The sequence below is a fragment of the Drosophila melanogaster genome, chromosome 2L (genome assembly GCF_000001215.4).
Source record: "Drosophila melanogaster chromosome 2L".
NCBI classification, from domain to species: Eukaryota; Metazoa; Arthropoda; class Insecta; order Diptera; family Drosophilidae; genus Drosophila; species Drosophila melanogaster.
Window position 1 is genome coordinate 20014643 of NT_033779.5, and position 21446 is coordinate 20036088.

Sequence of the window (21446 nt, forward strand, 5' to 3'; positions counted from 1 at the left end):
CGTCTGCGAAAGCCTCCGTTTTGGGCGACGGGCTGTGGATGATATCCCATTTCGAGGAACTCCCGAAAAGGTCGGGACCATATCGTTAGACTCAACTTTAAGTCCCAGCTGCCTAAGGATACTCAAAAATGGCATCCAATTGGCTTTAGATTGGGATTATGAATATAATAGCAAACGATTTGCCTGATGGCTTATAGATGGCAAAACTTTATTCCAAACAGTGATTGCAGTCTAAAGATATTATTAACTATTTTGTAGTTGTTTGTAGAGCAACAAAAAAATTCGGATGTATTTTAATGCAATATGGCTAGCTTTTTACGAATAAAAGAAATAATTTACATGAAATTGTAAAGCAGGTTTATAAATACTAGCACGCACCAATTAATAATAAATGTTTTTTATATGTTTCCTTTGTCTCATCCAATCGTGCACAGAAAATAAATCAGGAAACTTTGGTGACGAACGCCAGTATTCGCAAACTATCCAACATATATTGCACTAAAATGCATGTTTTTCTTGTTTTATCTTATATACATTTTGACTGTATGAGGCCAAACTCAGATTAGGATTTAAAGTACACCTACCTCCTCCCTGGAGGACTTAAGATCGGATGAGTAAATGGATTTGGATTACAAACGCTTCACATCTTGTCTCTGTGTATTCTGATATCCGCTTTCATCCGGACCGAGTGTGGCCCACTTCAAGCGAGTGGCATGCAAATAGGATCGGACCCAGAACGCCCTATTCTTGGCCTGCTCTTTTGGGTCTGGGCCCAGTTCCTTATCTGCCGCGCCCATCTGGGCCTGCCACTCGACGCCGACGTTGTCTAGAGTTGGATTCCCGGAGCGGGGTGCTCGGATGCAGTAGGAATAGGAGTAGGACTGGGCGTCTGGGTAGGAATGGTGCAGGATGAAGCCGGCTGCATGTCTGCAGCGTTTGGCTTAACAAGTGATAAACTTGTCGCTTGTCCGCTCCAAGTCCTTGGACATTTTATTATTCCCGCCTCTGCAGCGAGTGCCCTGTGGAAGCCATTACCCCATTCTCCATTCTCCATTCTCCAGTCACCAGCCCCCAGTCGCCAGCCTCCATTTCGATTCCCCAAGACCCCAACTTGCAACAAGACGCTGCAAATAGTTAAGTACAAATTGCATGGCTAATTTGAGCTGTTGCATAAGGCTTAAGAGCTCTCACGCACACAGACCCCACTTCACATCGTGTTGACAAGTTGACCGTAGAATTAGACGGAGAAGGTGTGAAGTGACAGAAGATTTGGCATGAGTAATGACCGTTGCGAGCTGTGCCCATGAAGTAGGCAGGTTTATTAGCAACTGTCGGAAAATAATTTCCACAAGCACTGAAAATTTGCGGGTTGCTTCCATATAATTCAGAACAGTACCGAGAGTCAAGGAACTCAAGTCCGCCCAGAGTTAACGGCTTAAACAAGACTACAATGTGTACTACCTGGAATTGGTAAATGGCTTCACATGGCCAAATGTACACTTACAAATATAACGTAATTCTACCCTTTTATCCATGCAAACTCAAATTAGCTCACAATATAAACTTTCTATCCCAAAAACTTTTTCGCGACAAAAATTGTCAGAGAGCAGTAGAAAATGAAACAAATAAAACGGAAAACTAAGTAGCTACATTTTGGTTCATACTAACGGAAATTCTGTTTAGAATGTAATCCCGAAAAATGTGTTCACAAAGTGAAGGGAAAAGTTGGTGTGGAGTTATATAGTTATATAGATATAGTTTTGGATTAGTATAAACTTGCAGATGGTCAGAAATGTATCTGATTAAAATCAAAACACAATTTAAAGTACCTGTTAAGCAAGGTAAAGCGAAAAAGTAGCTTGAATATTTATTTTGATTTCTTATATCTACTCCAATTTTAAAACCACATATGTATCTATTAGCGTATCTATTATTTCCAGCTCCTTGAGCGCGCTAATGCGATAAGTATACACGGCAACCACTGGGCCACAATTAACGCAGTTCGAAATAGTTTCACAAATAAAGACAACTAGCACTGATTCCCACACTTAAGTTTCCGTTGTACCCATAACCCAATTCGAGACTTAAGCCCCACTAATTATGATTTATTCCACATGTGGCCAACACCCCCGACCTCAGACCCAAAAAAAAAGCCCATTGAGGCAATTGAAACTCACCAAATGCAAGTGTTTGTTTAGACTTATTTACAGCAGCATTTGTATGCAGCTCGGGAGCGACTTTAACTTCATTTTAATGGTTATATTCACCGACATCGGCCGCTCGTTCGGACTCGGATTGTTGATGTTGTTTTACCTGTTACCGTTCTACAAACGATACGAGCACACAAACACAATCACTGCACTTTGGGGAAGATTTTCCAGAAATATTTTTACAAAACTCCGCGGTACTTTGGCCAAACAATTGGGCTTAAACCAACACAAGCAAATGGGGTTTGTTGCGGCAGGCGAATTTCGACAAAATAATGCTTTACACCTTTACACAACGGACTAATTTAGCATTTGCCTAATGGGGCGCAATGAGGCTTTGTTTTCGATTGGTTTTTTCTCTTTTTTTTTTCAGTGGGCCTGGCCAAAAAATGAATTCAAAAATCGAGCGGGTCGGCAGCCGAACGCGTTGAAACTCGTTTTTAGACTGAGTGGTGAGCTTTATGTTCGCAGTTAGTTACCCGCGCGAAAGCATCGCGAGTTCGATTCGAACATGTTGCCTTGCCTCCGTTCAGTTTTTCTCCTTCCTAACCAGGTGAAAATATAATTTTTAACACAGGCGTATGAGTGATATTCAAATTCGATGTAAAATACTGAACTGTGTAAAGAAATCCTTATTTAAATATCTCATTAATAAGAAATATTTAATGGATATATTTCATTTAAAATTATTTAGCATTGTTCTTAATTCTCACGTCTTTTAGTTTCCAAGACATCCTGTTCTAAGACTCTCTGTCGAAAGATTTACACGGAACTAAATTTCCCTCTGTTATTAGTTTGCTATTTACATACCTAACAAAAACTTTCACATTTTTTAAATCGACAAAATTCATCATCACATGATATTATTAATACTTGATTTGATTTATAAATAATCAAAACATGGTCAATTCTAACCTCTATCATATTTGCATATCAGCTGTTCTAGAAGAGCTCACAACCTAACTATTCACAATTCCGAATCTGGTCACGAAAATGACCGCAGAGGCAGAAGCAAGGGTTCGAGAAGTAGGATTGTTGTTTATCTAATAAAAATAAGTTTAGCCAGAACTCAAAAGTAAAACTCTAAATCTCAATTTTAAGGGAATTGTTATTTTATACTTTAAGAAGAATTTAAGCCCAAGATTGTTGGACTCAAACACCAGCTTGTTCGAATCGAACTTCAACATGCCAGCCCAGAATCGAACATGCTGGCAGGTTGCAATCAAACTATCTATCTATCTAACATATATCTATCGGTTGATCTATCTATCTATCTATCTTTATATCTATCTGTATATCTATCTATCTGTCTATCTATCTATCTATTTATATATCTATCTATCTATATATATCTATCTATTTACCTATCTATCTATCCATCTATCTATCTATCTATCTACCTATCTATCTACCTATCTATCTATCTATCTATCTATCTTACCATCTATCTATCTATCTATCTACCTATCTATCTAACCATCTATATATCTATCTATATATCTATCTATCTATATTATATATTCATCATCCACTCGGCGAATAAAACAAACGACACTGAGCTGCAGTCACAAATGAACTTCGTTCTTCTACCGGCAAGATGCCGTAGAATATGGCCAGAAAATAAAACGGAGCGCGTCCAGTTGGACAAGCACTCACCTTGTTAAAACCGAATCCAAAACCCAGCTGCCTTTACCTGCCAGCCGTGCCGTTTTAAAGTCGCATGATTAAGCAATAAATTCACACCAGGGCAAGAAAACGCAAGGCTTCTAGTTGCAGTCGCAATACCGAAAGAAAAACTGTGCAACTAACTATTTGGCAACATTTTAGGTAAACAAGTAGAAGTGCATTTTCAGCCACAGTTTACTCAAAACTTGAGGACACTTACCAAATTATATTTCATTTGTATAGCATCGAGAAATTTTATATATAAAATTTTTACATCGATTGTATGCAGTTTTCAGGTGTATCTACTACTCCAACTTTGGCGAAGATTTCCTCAGGCTAACGGTGTTTTGTTATTTATAGTAAATGTTACCTTTTGCTCCACTGCTTTCGGCCAGGTTTTCTATTTGTATTTACAATTGATTTGCATTTGTGTAACACTGTTTCCTCCATCGAGGAGCGGAAGCCAGCATCGAAAGAGCGACGGAGAAAGGTGTAAATATTGTGATTATGGTTGAGATTGAGATGTAGGTAAATAATATGGCCATCGGTGTGGGTTCAACAGGTGCCTCAGGACAGGCGATAGTAGTAGTAATAGTAGTAGTAGTAGTTGCAAGATGCAAAAAGAAACATAATCCACTTGAGCGGAGGAGGACTTTGATGCAATCGGTGTTAGAAAAGAACTGCAAGCCAGGAAGTGGGGATAATAACAGGTATATCGTCTTGTGAGGTGACGAAACCCAATCTTGTAGCCAATGAACCCAAGTTTCTATTGAGTTTTCCTGTCTAACCTCATATTAAGTCACAATGTTAGTAGAAAAGTAAATAGATTAGAAGTATCTTCCTTATGGATAAGACTATCTTCCATTCAGCTTAAAACAGGCTTTGCACACTCGGAACGCTCCATTTGAGAACGCTGCTTTAGCCATCTGTACTCGTCGCAATATTTACATTCTAAATGACTTCATTGGCAAGTCAAACAGATTAAATCTCTATTAGTTTTTAAGTGAGCCCCGCCAACGGCGCTCGGCTGGCGTCAATGGACCCCGTCAAGCCGAAGAAGTCGAGAAACCGATCCCGAACCCAGGTCCAAACCCGACCCTGACCCCAAGGCGAGTTTTGGGCACGCCAGTAATGACGACGACGCATTGTTTCCACCGCCGATCTTGGCCATGTCGCTGAGTCCACTTAATTTCCTTTCGGTCTTCTGGCCCTGTGCTGATGATGACTTAATCGGTGATCGGAGTTTTGGCTTCGGTGGGCGTTATAATGATTTATTATGCCGATTGACCACGCACTGTAACAACAATCTTACTAAGACCGACCGAAGTGAAAACCAGAATCGCCAACTCAAGTGGGATTCATTGGGATTGATATACTCTTGTGAAGTGAGCGTACATGAAAGTGGTTTGATAATAGCTCTTGAGCTATTTATGGATTTTATAGCTGTGAATGTGGTTGGTCTGTGTGGATGTGGATATATCATACAAACCATTTGTAGACCCAACCATTCATTTAAAATCGTTGCCAGCTAAGAATTTGTTTAGCAACAAGTTGTCTTCTTAAACGAACATAAACATCCAAGGATTCCCTGGGCAGAATCCAAAAGGTCTGCCATCGGGAACGAGCCGTGAAAACCAGTTGACTGAGATGCAGATTCCCGCTGTCCCACTGCTTTACATTTCTCACTCAAGCCTGTGGTTGGGTGGGTGGCAGGATGGGTGGCCGGATGGGTGGCTGGCTGGGTGGCTAGATGGGGGTGGGAGGATGAGGTGGAACTGTCAGGTGTCCTTGGCTGCGTACCGGCAGCCGGATGATATATCACAAACGCAGACGGGCGGCAGGTGTACGCCGCATCACCCTCGTCATCTTTCTCATTAAGAGGCAGCCAGTCGTTTATTTATGCACTTGACTTGCGTGGCGACTTGGGCGGGCCGGGTCGTTTCGGGGCGAAAGGGGCGTGGCAGCCGGGTGGCTGGATGGAAAAAGACAGGCCAAGAGCCCTAATGAGCATATCATATTTCACACATGTCCGCTCGGCTGCTTAAGCCCATCGTCACCTTTCTGGGCGCCCATTTAACTTTGAGTGCAATCTGAAATTGTTTCTCGAGTGCACTTGTTGTGGAAAAGGGGCGGTGGGGGGGAGGGGCTTTGAAGGGGACCACCCTTCCCGAAAAAGATGATATCCAAAACTGCCAAATGGCCCGGGCATGGACGAGATTATTAACCCGCCAGGAGTCATTTAATATGCCCACCTAACGGCAGCTAAACATGCTCAACTGTCACTCCTCAGAGTCCTGACTATGAGCTCGAAATGCCGTCATAAAACTTCACAAGCATCTGGAAAGTAAAACTTTATAACATGCATTAGCTGTGGTCCTGACTGCTTAAAGTGATTCAAACTTTTCGAACAACAAAAAATTCGTTTAATCTTTTGAAAAGTTTAAGAATAGTAAATGGCTAGCTGATTGCCAAGTGAACGAAGAAATTACTTTGCAACAATAAAATGAAATATTGAAGGATTTACGCTAACGTATTCATGTTTACAGATGCCATTTTGCAATATTTACTGAGTTTAATCGCTATTGGATGGTGTATTCATTATATTTATTTTAAGTGAACTGGGCGGAAGGGCTGGGCCACAAATATCAACATGCTATTTAATAATTCTCATGGCCTTATGAAAACAATTTGATATGTAATAAAAGCACAGAAGCTCGAAACGGAAGCCACCACTTCGAAACTATGAGAATATGTGAGGAACAAAAGTTAGCCATGATTACATTTGGTTAATTCGAAAATATTATTACATGCAAACCATTAAGTAGGTGGCCAAACAATTACCCCTCGGCTAGAAACCCAAATGAACTATATATGTTTGCTTGTTTATAGGTGAAGCGAACGGCTTAAAAAGCGATTCCAGTTAATTGTTCATTAAGACAGGTGTCAGAGGTGCAGGCAACTCGAATTGAGCTATAACAATGCGTAAACAGATCCGAAAATATTCCACCGAGTTTCAATGAGTCGAGTCATGGCAAGACGAGTGCAGTTGGGCTGAGCACATTAATTATGTTAATTGAACTGTGTGGCACTGTGGGAGAAATTTCGCGGGGTCGATGACGACGACGATGACGAGAAATTAAGCCATCCTCAGCGGAACCACAGACACATAACTCATAATGCCATTTCCACGTGAAGACTACCGAGGCATAACTCAGCCTACCTCCGCATCTCCGGCAGACATATGGAACTTCAGGCGAGACTTCATTAAAACTTGTGGCAGATAGTAGTGGCCTGCATCGCTCTGCAGGTTCTACGGCTCAGTTCTGGCCAACTGGAAAGATGGTCGATGGTCGATGGTCGATGGTCGATGGCCGACTGCCCATCGCTTATAGGCTCAAGTCCAAAAACAGACAAACTGCAGTCTTGCCTAATGACCACAAAAATAGCCAAATGCAGCTTAATTTATTACCCTGGAACGTCAATGTTGCACTCAGAGAAAGCTTAAGATACAAGTTCACTTAAGACGGTTTGTCCAGAATCAAGCAGAAGTTCGTTTATAAGCATGGATCCCAATACTATATGCAATTATGTAGTTAGGTTTATCAGTTTTCTTGGTATGTTAAAAAGCAAGCATTGTAACTAACTTATTAAAAACTAAATTTAAAAATAATAAATAAATTTGGCAGATAGGGTCTGATTAGGTTTGGTTAAAGTTTAAATTACAAAAACATTTTTCCTGTTTTAGTAAAGCATATCAATTGATTTAAGTGACAGAATGCACCTTAATGAAGTCAACAGAACTTTAATATCTACCCGTGCAACCTATTATTATCCAGCTTTTGGCCAAAGAAGCCCAGTCTGTTAAAGATTAAGGCTTTCGATCCCCTGGCTCCCAGCCCCTCCCAGCATGGCTCACCCCAAAAACCCTCAGGAGTAGGCCAACCATCTTTTGAGCAACAGTTGAGTGATTTATGAGATGCACCTCCCCGGCTTTTGGCCCTCTTCTGGGTTATCACTTAATTTGGAAATTACTTGCCAAATAGGACAACGTCGTGGCCCCTATTTTCCTTCCCCAGACTGTGGTTTACTTTGATGCATCTGCAAATGGCATTAGCAGCTTGTTTAATTGCATAAAACGCTTGCCCAAAGCACATCAATTATGCAGCTCCGGGCGAACACCAGCGGAGGTGTTTGAGGAAACCACCTGATGATGATGATGAGGTGGGAGGACGCGTCCGAAAGGATTGACGGGCCTATTAATAGAACAAGGCCACCTCAAGGCCAACTGCAATCAGCGAAATCAATCATAAATGTGTGCACAAAACAAGGGGAAAATGAAATGCAAAAATAAATGGAAAGCGCATTCAGAAAGGCAGTCGACAGTCGGCGGCAGTCGGAGACCCCATACATCCTCCCAGATGAGTTGCATTGTCAGGGGGCGCACAATGCATAATTACTGATAATGATTTAGCGCATTGTTGAGGCCGGAGTGGCGGGCAACCCAAGTGGGTTCTATTGTTCTGGCGGTAGTCTACTAGGGCCGGGATGTTACCAGGTTGCCGGGCGTCCTTTCCCCCCACGATTGGGTTTAGTTAGCGATGTCTTACATATTTCTGCGGCACTCGCACAAAAGTCTCACCTCCGCGCGATGAAGATTCTTGAAGCCGCTTAGCAGGCGTCGATGATGATAAAATAATAAAAATTGATTTGCCCGTCATGTTTCGGCGATAAAATTTTACAACAGCGTCAGTCGAGCGGAAAGCGGAAAGCGTCATGCGAAATTATCATTATCCACGGGGTCCCATCGCCCATCGCCCAGCAGGAGCAGGAATCTAGGAATATATAGGAATGGGAATGGCACGTAACGAGGCCTTCGCCTGTTGCACGGCCAGCAAATCATGGTTAACGATAGTCCCATCCTGGTGGTTCCATGGGAGTAATGGGTTTTCAATTAATACCGCTTCCATGTGATTTTTCACACCTTCCCAAGACCTACAAGCGGCTAATTGAGCCGTCAAGTTATGATCGTTGGCTTAGAGTATGAATTTAATTGATATCCAACGGCTCTTGAGTGCATTTTTTTTGGCTTAGGTGTAGGCCTACGGTCAAGTGATAAAATCAAAGTGGGTGTAAACTGTTGAAACGGTGAGTACATACATATGTATGCCACTTCACCCACTGGCCATCGTCAATAGTACCGACACCTGGCTGGAAACACTTTAATTATTATAAGCGAATTACCTTGACATTACAAAAGCAATAAATAACATTTATAACAGTTGTATGCTTAACTGAGGAAAAGATTGCTGTTTCATACGAATGATGTTTCCGAAAATATATTAAGCAGAATGAGAAAAAATACAAATCTGGTGTAAAAAACAAATTTGCATGCAAACTAAAATTAAATTTTTATAATCCAGTTCAAGGCTTTTTTTTTAATTTATTTTTCTTTATTTTAATACTTATGTATGTTGAGTAACGCACCACATACTTTTCAATAAACTAAGGACAGAATTTTCTCAGATTTATCATTATGCAGGAAAATTTGACAGAACAGTTTTAGGAGGTAAAGAAAAATAAACATATCGTTTCCTTTACCAGGATAGGTGCAGTTTATTATTTAAAAGTTGTACTAGAGCAGTAAACAAATTATTGGTTACAGAGAGAGTGATGATGAGCCCCTTATTAACAGTGGTATAATTTTCGCAAATTTTCTTAGAAATTTGTACTTTTTCAAAGTGTGTGTTGGTATAAGCTGCACTATACAACTATTTGTTGTTCAATTGAACTAAATAAATATTATTTACAATAAATATAAAAAAATATATATTCGTTTTATAGGAAGTCGAATCTAAGATTAAAGCTTCTTCTAATAATAAATACAAAAAGCTTTTAGTTGTGACAAATAAAAACAGAGTGAAAAGAATGTAAATTAAAAAGTTATGTAAAAATTTTGTTTAGCTTAAACATACATGTAGACAAAATGTAGAAAGTATTTGGTAAGTATGGAAGTAAGTAAATATACTTGTAGAGTAAAAGGCTACAATAGATTTATAGTCTGAAATAGAAGGTAACAGGTAGAAGAATGCTTTTCCGACCCCATAATGAATATATGCACATTCTTCATCAGGACCAATATCCGATTCGATCTGGCCATGTCCTTTCCTCTGTTTGCCCGTATTAATTGTTAGATCTCAGGAACTTTAAAGCTAGAAAATATTATTAAGCATTCTGTTGCCTACGCTAAGCAAGTTTCTTTCAAAATATTGCCACTCCGATAAATGTTTATTATTTGTATTATTTATATAAATTATTTATTATTTATAAGTATTTGTATAGATTATTTTCACTTGCTTGGAAAATGTGAAGCAATCGCTTTCTGATAACCGATGAACTTCACATAAGTGCTCATTTCGGTTTATTAAAAAAGTTAAAAAAATAAAAACGCAAATCATGTGTTGTACTTCGAGTTCTGCTAAATACTCTTTATGGTTTTTATTTTATTTTCGTCATATAACGGGTATTTATTTAAATTTACCTTATGATTTAATCATCTTCCTTACGTCACATTTTTGTATAAAATAATAATAATTAATAATCACAGTTTGATGAACATAATTCGAGCCATAGTGTGTGGTTCTGCGGGTGTAAAGATCGGTCGTCCTTGATCGTCCTTGTAGTCGGCGTAGGGAAGCGAATGGACGCACTTCATCCCCAGTGCCTCCTTCTGGCGGGCGGAGTAGAAGCTTGTGCAGTAGGCCGTCATTGCGGGAAATCCTTTAGCTCGACCCACATCCATCAAGGTGGCGGCCAGTCGTGATCCCAGTCCTTTGCCCCTCATCGAAGATTCGACACTGGTAATGTGGGAGTAGAGCAGTTTCGAGATGCCGAAACGCTCAAAGAGGTTGGCCTCCCGTTCAATTTTAGATAGCATTATGCATGCGCGAGCCCAAAAGTGCTGCTCCATGGACTCCGCCTCAATGCGATGCTTCTCCAAGTCCTCGGGATACTGGGCACCGGCAAGTACCAGTCCCACAAATTTTCCACCATTGCTCTCGTCGATGGCCACCAAACACGTGCCCTGAGCAATCATCGACAGGTGATACTCATCGTTCTCCTTCTCGTTTTGACTTTGAACGTTCTCGCTAGTAGACTGGCACAGTGGCTCTGATTGGAAAAAGTTATCCTTCAAAAAGGCTTTTACACTGGGGTAATCCTCTTTTGTCATGGTCCTTATGGTAATGCCGTCTTTAATGCTTGAGGCCATCGTGGTTTTGATCCTAACTCTGAAGTTACTTATTTAACGAATGAATCGAAACTAAAGTAATGGTCAGCTGATCAGTGTATTTATACAAGTGGGTTATCAATTTTCTAAAAACACTATATCACAACAAGAGATAATGCTATACTCGAGTTTTCCGACTATCAGATGCCCGTAACTCAGCTAGTGATTATGCGAACGCGAAAATTGTTCTCTTTTTGGGATATCGATAGATATTGTGGAATAAAATGATTAAAAATTTTAAAATTCTTCCAAAGTGTGGTCGTGACCGGTTCGGCGGTTGTAGGGGGTTAGAGTGGGCGTTATAAGACTAATAAAAATGTGAAAAAATATGTGTGGGCGTGGCGGACTTGTGTGGTTTCTGGGCCTCAGAGTGGGCGTGGCAACATGGTTCAACAAACGCTGCGTCCTTGCCTTTTAGCTTTTATAGTATTTGAGATCTTGACGTTCATACGGACAGATGGACATGGCTAGAACGACTCGGCTATTGATCCTGATCAAGAATATATATACTTTATATAGTCGGAAACACTTTCTTCTGCCTGTTACATACTTTTCAAGGAATCTAGTATACCCTCTTACTCTACGAGTAACGAGTTTACAAATTTGAAGCTTCGTCAGATTTTTAAACTTTCAGCGCTAGTATTTGTTGACCTTATCATAATTCAGTTTACAATTAAAGGTGGAGTAGCTAGGCGATAAGATGTGGATAGCAACTACTTGGGTTTCGAATAGCTTTGCCGTTTGAATAGCTATTTCCACTTGTGTACCCGTCACTCGAAAAGTAAATTAGTTGAGAATTATTGTATATAAGCGGTACAAGAAAGCGTTTAATAGAATGTATATATGTACATATATATGTACTCCTGATCGGGAGTGTCCCTCCGATTAATTTTGTTCGCTATGCCAATAAAATGTTAAAACTAAAAACTAACGGGTATCTGCTAGTCGAGAAAATCCACGTAGCGCTCTTTATGGTTTCAAGTATAGTGAAGTGTCACGATTATTTGTTATTATTACTCAGTTATTGGCATATTCAACAAGAGAGAGAGAGATACTACAAGCATAAAGAGTACACTCTAATCTTTTAACATTTGAAATGCCGCTTAAGAAATATATTAAGCTTTATTGCAAGGCGCTAATAAGCCATATCCATTTTCGCTCGGACCAAATGACGCATATATAATGCTTACCGCATTTATAGGGCTCAACAAAATATTGTTTTTCCTGTTAAGCTATTTCATTGCTCATTAAGAGACAGCTTGTCAAAAGTGAAAAGTAAATACAGCTGCAAGATGAAATTCAAGAAGGGGAAATGCGGACAGGAGTAAGCAACCCGCATGGCAGATTACAAATATGAGCGAATAAAGGCCAAAATATCTGAATATCTATATCCTGCCTGACTTTAGCTTTCGCTATCCCAGCGTAGGCGCCGCCTACCAATATGCGTGCGTAGGTGACCAGCTCTACAACAACTTGGCCAATTCAGATTCCAGCGAATGGCAGGCAGCTAGCACAGCTTTAAATCAGTGCGCTGACGTCACTGCAACAACAACAGGATGGGGAACAAAAATGGAAGGAAGCTTAGCTTAGCGGAAGTCGACTATGGGATACTCTGTACTCATTATCATGCTGTGCAATACATATGAAGCGTATCTTCACAAATGGCTAGAAACTAAAAATACAAATGAATTTAACTTTAAGAACACAAATTGATTCTTCATTGCAAAAATTAAATATTCTTTAGATGGGATGATGGGATCCGATCACTCCTCAGAGTGCTCAAAATGGATTCAATGACTTAATGCCTTGATCAGTTAGTTATATGTATGCAAACATATATTCGCTTGAACAAACTGCTGGCCGATCGAAATACCTCCCACTTCAATTCACAAATGAGGGTATAAAATGCGTGGGCGGCAAAATGTTCTCCATTAGCGAGGACTCAAACCTCGGGTAGCCGGCTAGCAGGAAAAGCTTTTGATTGAAGAAGCAACAGGAGCAACCAGTTGAAGTTGAACTGCCTGCCACATGCCGACATCATCAACTTCGTTGGGTTTCGGGAGGAATTCGGCTTTTACGGCTGGCTATAAAGCAAGTCGTTTTCCTCGTGGCCGTTGCATTCGTTCGGCGCGCTTCGAAGGAATCTCAACTTACCACCAACCAATCAACCTTGAAACGGCTAACCGAACAGAGAGTTTCAAAAAACCCAGTTTTCAACTCAATTTTTTGTGATCTTGAGCCATCGTTTGGCCAGTTGCCAAACATTTAGTTAATTTTCAGTTGCAAAAAGCGTGGCATACATTTGCGTGCTCTCATTGGGCCAAATTCCAAACTTAATTGAAAAACTTTTTAAGGCACTTCTCCTTGAAATCCGGACATTGTGAAATGTAAAATCCAGTTAAAGCAGTGCTCGCATTCTAAAGAAAATCTTATACAGAAAAAGACAATTCGTTTGAATAAGTAAATAAAGTTTCCACTTTAAATTTCAAAATAAATTTGCGTGAACGCGATTTGTTATATTGAAGTGCAGGTAAGTTAAAAAGGCTAATAGTACATAATTAAAAAAATTGATTTTTGAAGTTTTATCCAAATTACGGCGAATAATATATGTTTACTACACTTAAACATTTCACTTCCTGCTTAAAGCTTTTCTCAAAAACATTTTCAGAAGAATTTCAAAACTCTTGTGGTACTTAATTTTAATGAACGCCACTTTGTTACCATGGTCGTATGTGATACACATATAAATTTCTTTCCGACAAAACGGAATCTTTTATATATTAAGTCAGTAGTCACCATGAATCATGTTCGCTTTTTGTACAATCGATGTACGCTTAATGTCAACAAAGGACCCTCGTCACCCGTATCAAAACGTCATCAGCTACTTTGTTAAACAAAACTCATAGAATATCAATAATTGTCAATCAACTTTTTTCGACTGTGTTGTTCAAGTCTGGCATAAAACCTTCTTACAACTCTTTGGGTCAGTGTAAGAAACAAGGCTTTCATCGAGCTATTTTGTTGACCTTTTCTACAGACCCCATTAGTTACTTTACTCGAACGGGTTATTAAACATAAACTACGAATTTTACTAAGAGATGTGGGAAGGCTAAAAAAAATAAGAAGACTCCAGGTAGGCAACATTTCGCCATTATCAAAAAAGCAGGCAAGCCAAACAACAAATTAAGATTGCTTTTACTTGATAGATCCAAATTTTAGGCATTGTGGGTATGCTGCAGCATGGCGATAACTTTCATGACATATGGCTAACAAAAAGCGGAAACGGAAGAGAAAGAAGCGGATGAAATTGCAAGACTGGAGCACGCCCCTTGTAGATGATAATCTGTTGGTAAAAATAAGTGCCCTAACAACATCTGTAAGCCGCTTGATAAATATCATTTCAAAAGTATTATCCGTGACATTTGTAACTATTTAAAGACAAACGAACTGGTGTTGAAATACGCAAGTAATTATAAAATAACGTGATCAAAGAGATACATTGCTTTACATTGCGTAACTAGCATGTAAACATTTAAATTGCGTGCGAATTAATGAATCGGATCCAGATTATGGAATATTTACAAAGTGAATTAAATGTGGACGCATTTTCATTAATTACTTATTTATTGGCTGCATTTTTAAGTCAAATATATTTTATGCTCCACCCAAAACTTTATACGATTAAGACTGTGAGTTGACTAAAATAGTTTCCACGCAGGACATTCCTTTGTGCAAAACAAACAACTCGAATTGTCCCGAAACTTTTTCATTCACTATGCAAACTTAGTGTTTTTCCTTCTTCAACTGGCTGTCCTTTTGGGCTGATATGTTGCTTAGCTGCTTCTTAATTTTTAATTTTTCCCTTGGTTATTTACCACCCTGCTCCTTGAATTGGGCAAAAATAACAAACCAGTTACGTCAAGAGCTCACACTTAAGTCAACATACTCACTTGGCGAAGTAAGGTTATTAAAACATTTGTCACCCGTTTCCGCCTATCATACACATCCGTTGCCAACATTTGCTGGCCTTTCAATTTGCATAAATAATTCCAACAGGTGAGGCGGAACTAGGCTCACCACAATATAGCATCGGAAATTGCATTAATTAAACTGATGACATTTTCGAATTAATTTCGACACATTTGCGAGGCTTAGCTAACTTAATTACCAGTAAACGTGATTGCGGCGAATAAATATTTAAAACTTTACAATGTAGGTAAACAGGTGTGAATATTTAAGCTACAATAGTTGAGCGAAATTTAACAAAACAGTGATTTAATATTAATCTGTTTTGATCGAAAAAATAAAAAACAAACAAAAATACGAGCATGTGGCTGAACATAAATTACACAACATCTTAAATTCCATAAAATATCAGAGGACCCTGGTAATTCCTACAAAATATATTATCCTCATTAGAATTGTGTTCTATTCTTGTTCCTCAGGTAATTTATCCTGTCAGAAAGTTTGATTCGCAGCGTATCGAATTTATTCAAATTTAATTGAAACCACATATGTGTGTATGAGCGGTATTGATTTGAGTTGGTAAGTCAACAATAAATTTTGAGGCCTGGTCCGCGGGTGAAAACCGATTTACAAATGCCAGACAGAAATGTCGGGCCGATCAGAAGCCGTCGGCAAATGTTTTTCCTTGGCTTCCGGCGAGTGTCAATGCCACAATTTGGGGCACCCACAGGCCAGCAATCGTAGAGCCAATCCGAAACAAATGAAAACAATGAAATGAAGACGTTGACACAATAACATGCTCGCAAAGAAAACCACAGAGGAAAAAAAAATGAGGCATTTCCATTGCGTTGGCGGTTGGGTCAAATGAGGGCGGTACCTGTCAAATAATTTATCCTGCCTAGCAAAACCTAATTAGCTGCCCCTGCAATTTTCCGCCAAATTAAACTGGCACAAGAAGAAGGACCAAGACAAAAGGTAATGAAATTAATAGTTACACATTTTGTATCCCACTAGATTATGATATTAGGCCGGACGACAACAAATGTCCCATTTAATTGTTGAGCCGACGACAAATCCACACATTGTTTTCTACCAAAAACCAAAAATGCTAAAGTATGCACAGATGACAGGTGGCCATCAACAGGTGCCAACAGTTTACCTTTGAACTCCGTTTGTCTCCTCCTTCTTAGGACAGGTGACAGGGTTTAGTCCCATCTTCCACACTGCTGCCACTCCTGGAAAGGTGCCATAAATTGTTAGCTCTTTATTACATTCTCAACTGGCTCCTGGCTGTCAGGAAGTGCCAGGATGGCTGAAATGGCTAAGAAAAGGGTAACCAGAAAGGGTAGACAGTATGAAGGGGGTATCCTTCCGAGTGAATTATTCAACTAGGTTGTGTGCAAACATCTGTGATGGATGCCCAGGACTAACTGGCAAAGTGTGCTCATAGTTTTTTGGAACTATTACCATTTCAATTTGTTCTTAAAACCATAAATTCCATTAGATTATGCAAATATATAGTAGCTTTTAATAAGATTTCTTAGGGTTTCTTAGTGCAATGCGACATTTTGAATCGACAAGAATTATTCTCACGGTGCAAGCTTAAATCCCATCAAATGTGTCGCAAGTGGCAAGCAAGAGATGCATAAATATTTGTTTTAAATATGTCAAGAGAACTTAATCCTCTTAAATTCCGCTCAAGGATTGCTGTTAACGCACTTTTTATCAACACCCAAATCCCGAATAAATAAATCTTGAGCACTCGAAAAGTCCAAAACAACATCTCAACTATTTATAAAGTGCACAATACTCCACAAATTGGCTTAGACCGCCTCCGAATGGCCACGCCCATTTCAGCCAAGCCTGAAATTAACCACTTTGCGACCAAGCCAAGTAATTTGATGCCCCTTCCTGTCCCATCCTTCATTTCCGCCAGATACCATACAATTTCTTTGTTGGCCCTTCGTTGCGTTCTCTGTGCCGTTCGAATGTGATAAGTAAATATGGTAGGGAATTGGCTAGAATTTGTGTCGCCTGGCTTCTGGCTTTCAGCTTCAAGATTGCTTCTCCGCACTTTATGGCCAATTGGGGTGACATTTCGGACTTAATTCCAGTCCACGGTGCACATGTCACATATCTGTCACAGTGAACTTCCCTCATACAAATAATCTAGTTGGTCAAGATTTTGATCGAAGAACACGTGGTCGTATTTAGTTAGCAAGACCTGCCGTAATTGCCATAATTGCTTAGCTGGTAAACTATTTTAATTGGTTGCACGTGCTGTGAGTTGACTCCCCGCCATTAAATCAGTTTGATGAGCTGACGAGCTCTCTTCAGCCGTGATAGAAGTCCTTCGGCCACAGCGACAAGGGGGCGGTCTTCGCACGCCCATTTAAAAACAACGACCGGCTCTAATGAGCTTTGGCCAACGTGGCGTGTACGCAATGTGCAGTCGGTGACAAAATCGAACAGTGCACACGCGTGCAATATGTTTCTATTTGCTGTTTATGGGCCACGGACTAACCATGACTTATTGGCTACATCCTCACTGGATTCTCTGTGGTTCGTTTCCATCTGATTCATGGTGACATTTCACCAATGCAAATCACGTCATTTTATTTGAGATAAATTTCGACAACTCATAGGAACTGATCCCATAAGCTTATTACACAGAGGAATTGGTTTGGGGAATCAATAAATAGTACCAAAAGGTCGAAACAATATTTTAGCGCTTACATTTAAAAGGTCCTATATTAAATGTAGCTGTGAAAAGCCATTTGTTACCCATTGTTCTCGTTTTTAAAGAACTAATTAAAAAGTGCTCGTCCATTTAAGTGAAGGAAATGCTACTTTAAAGGCAGCATTTTTCCCCCATTTTGAGTATACAATTATGTAATGCCTTTGTCAACACAAAAGCCAAACACTTTAAGCTCTGGCTCGGACGGTGAAAAATCCATGAGTAATTTACAACGTTTAAGTTTTTGACTTTTGCTGGCCCTAATTATGCGACACGTTGCAAATGTGGCCCAAGGGCAGGTAAGTCGGCTTTCACTGGCTTACCAAAAGGATATGTAATTGGTGAAAACACGAAACGGAAAACGTTTCCGAAAAAAGTGTCAACAGGTTGTATTGCCAAAGGTTTTCAGCCAACTCAAATGTAATTTCATTAGCTAATTAATTGCCCAGCTCGTTGCGTTTTGAATGAGGAATTACCAAAGGGCAAAAGTATTTATAAACTGCCAACTCAAAGAAGCGCGAAAGACCCTCATAAATTGTTTTAGACAATTAGGCGGCTGTCGAGCGCATTAGTCGAGCAAATTAATCTACGGACTCTGTTCTTCGTTCCTCTCGATTATTCAAATTGAAATCATCAAGTTGACATTTGAGGAAATGCGAAAAATAAATCCAATTAGGCGAGCGAAATTATGAATAGAAATGGCAACTTTTGCGCCAACCATTTAAAAATTGCTAATAAAGCTTTGATGCTTTTCATTTCTTTTTCGATGGAAAAGTAATGACATATTTTAATAATTTTTTTTTAAAGAAAGCATTCCTGACTACATTCCAACCAGCTAAGAAAAGGTTATTTCATAATCGAAGAACTCGACTGCACAATTTCCTCTTGTTCGTATTGCACTTTAACCACAAATCAGTTAAACAGAACAAGACCACATAATGCTGCAATTCGTATTAGCCAAAAAGTTCTCGGCACATAACAAACTTACGAAAGACATGTCCGTTCCCAACTAACGAGTTTCCAACATTTTTGGTACAACTTTGGACTTTTCGAGAAGCTCATAACTATCCGATTGCCTAGCCTTGTAAGCAATTTATGAGCCATTTGGCCAAGGGAGCTTAATTATGAGCACCATAGACGCCTAAAGATACAAATGCAGTGGTTTTCATGCTCATGGAATCCCAGCACCGATCCCAGTCGAAATCAATGGCAGTTAGAATGCGGCAGGTGGCAACTTTCATGCGGACTGGCCAGCCTGGCCAGCCTGGGCTGGGAAAACCTTCGGGGTTGTTGGCCCAACGAAGCGGACGTACCCGTAAATCAATCAGGCGCATCGGTATTTTTCAATATGAATCACAGCATGTCCAGTTCCCGTCCTATGCTTCCATATCATTCCGGATGAAGGGAAAAACGACGAGGACTTGTCCACCTGCATTGCTTCAAGTGCTTTCCACGAGTTCCGACTGAGGTCAATGCATTCTCGCCCAGCTTTGCATGCTTCTGCCTCAACTGCGGAATGGCCATCAATCGTATTGGCGGAAAAGTATTAAAAATATATTGAATAAATACCAATCCAATTTCCAGCATTGTTATGTATTTGTTCAACAGGTTTCTAAAGCTTGATAAAAGCAATGAAATCGTCAATGAAAATGAACACGTGTAAATCCTGTTATTCCGAATAATTGGCTCGCTTTGCATGCGCAAAATAAATAGAAAAGCGGTATATGGGTTTGATTAGAATGTGGCACCGTTTAATGAAAGTGGTAAAAAAAAAAACAAAGAGCTTATCAATTAAAAACCTGGCATTGTTTTGAAATCGAATATATGAGAATTATTTCTTTATCGACTGTGCATTTAATTCACATATCAGCAGTCCAAAAAGAGAAGTGCAAAGTACTTTTGAAACAAAAAGAAAACAAAAGAGAATGTTTTAGTAGAGTTACTCGACTATCAGATACCGAAACTCAGAGAGAGTGTGGGCTTTTCCAAAATATTTATTGCAAATCAATAAGAATATATAACACTTTTAACCTTTAAAGTTCCCCAGATCTCGAGATATATATACGGACATTTCCGGGACTTGCCTAGTACTTCATATACTACTTATAAAGTTTAAAAGTTAAACAAAAATTTTAGCACTTTAGTACGGTAAAAATGAAATTTTTGGCACGTATTGATTGACCAGTTTTTCTCATGTATATTTGTTTTTACCTAAGTAATGATTACATTAATGGCAAGCAAAGGTTCAATGTCCCTCCATCAGAACAGTTGATTAATTCAATTAGATGACGAAATCACGTGCCCTGCCCACCAAAACAGTCAACAGAATTAAGTCGCCACTCGGGACTCGGGTATAAATATAGAATCCAGTTAGTAAATAGCGCCATATCTAATCCAAAATGAGTTATCTAGCTTTGGTTGAACAGCAGTAAATGCCCCGATAAAGTAGCGATTATAACGTGTTTAGTATCCTTATTGCGGGGGAGAATAGAGATTTCTCATATTAAAATGTTCTGACGGCAAGTGTTCTGATATGAAATAATAGCTTATCGCACTAGTGACGTATGTATGCTCATACCCATTGAGTGCAAACTTGGCCCGCGCCAACTCAATTAACTTTCAATTACCTCATAATATTGGTTCTCAGCGAATTAGCCATTATTTTCTCTCCAGCAGAGCTGGCGGAAGATGTTTCAATTATATTCTCATTAATTTTCAAACATTTTCATATTTTCATTTGCCTGCCGCAATGGCAGCGGTTAAATGAAATCGGAATAAATTTTATTTCCTAAGGCTTCATGCCTTCGGCTAAATCTAGAATGGTGGCCAGCTAATATTTGCATAGCATTTCAGCTTGATTGAATAGCTCATTATATCTGAAGTGAAAGTGTGATGAGGTATTAAAGGGGTAACACCGAAGCAATGGACCGAAAATTAAGATGGCTCAGATGGTAAAAGAAGAAATTGTTAATATATTTCTCCCATTTCCCCCATTTTCGATTAGGCAGTTGAACAAAAATCTAAGCAATATTGTATGTATTTGTAAGTATTGATTGAACTGCCTGAATTATTTTTCAATTATAATTTCCAAGCGAATTGTGCCTGTAATTCAATAAATGTCTTAAATATGCAAACGCGATTTTCAGCTATTTAATCACACAGAAATTGTTTTTTTCATTATTACTTCAAGGCGTCTGTCGTGTATACGCCCCATCAAAAAAAAAAAGAACGCTTCTTGTAACACTTGGCACAGTTTTCGTTTAAATTTATTTCAGGCGGCGCTGAAAATGGAAGTTGGGCTAGGAGAAATACATAAATCAGGCGGGACAGACGAGACCAACTGCCTAAAAGAGGCGGCTTCGTGTTCATTCAGAGAAAATGCCCATCAAAATAAGAGCGTTATATAAATCAAATAACGTCCCGGCATAAATGAAAATCATTTTCGCAGGCACTTAACGAGGCTCGGGGAGAAACCACCGAGCTTAACAAAGAATTAAGAAACGTTCAGGCTCGCAATCGAATAATTTCGCACTCGCATTAATTGCTCAGAGGGGATAGAACCCACCACATATCCGTATCCATATCC

General features: G+C 39.5%; 3 protein-coding genes across 6 annotated transcripts in view, besides 4 other annotated features; 1 reads left to right on the plus strand and 2 right to left on the minus strand.

Annotated features, from left to right (window-relative positions):
* The window catches only part of CG43861 (uncharacterized protein), a 48599-nt gene extending 45959 nt beyond the window's left edge, over positions 1–2640 (minus strand). For all 4 annotated transcript variants that reach the window (NM_001299164.1, NM_136173.3, NM_001273686.1 and 1 more), the window contains exon 1: positions 2178–2640. The gene's annotated coding sequence lies outside the window, so the exon portion shown is untranslated. The remainder of the gene's footprint in view (positions 1–2177) is intronic.
* A 7278-nt stretch (positions 2641–9918) lies between these two features.
* Positions 9919–10102: a mobile genetic element.
* Positions 10103–10332: 230 nt separating this feature from the next.
* On the minus strand, positions 10333–11169 carry AANATL3 (Arylalkylamine N-acetyltransferase-like 3). The gene has a single exon (NM_136174.2). It carries the CDS (start codon positions 11137–11139, stop codon positions 10471–10473), a length of 669 nt encoding a protein of 222 aa, NP_610018.1. The 5' UTR covers positions 11140–11169; the 3' UTR covers positions 10333–10470.
* Positions 10775–10818: a mobile genetic element.
* A 91-nt stretch (positions 11170–11260) lies between the features above and the next one.
* Positions 11261–11725: a mobile genetic element.
* A 1547-nt stretch (positions 11726–13272) lies between these two features.
* sNPF (short neuropeptide F precursor) overlaps positions 13273–21446 on the plus strand; it is a 28459-nt gene continuing 20285 nt past the window's right edge. The window contains exon 1 of the mRNA NM_165316.2: positions 13273–13687. The gene's annotated coding sequence lies outside the window, so the exon portion shown is untranslated. The remainder of the gene's footprint in view (positions 13688–21446) is intronic.
* Positions 19778–19819: a mobile genetic element.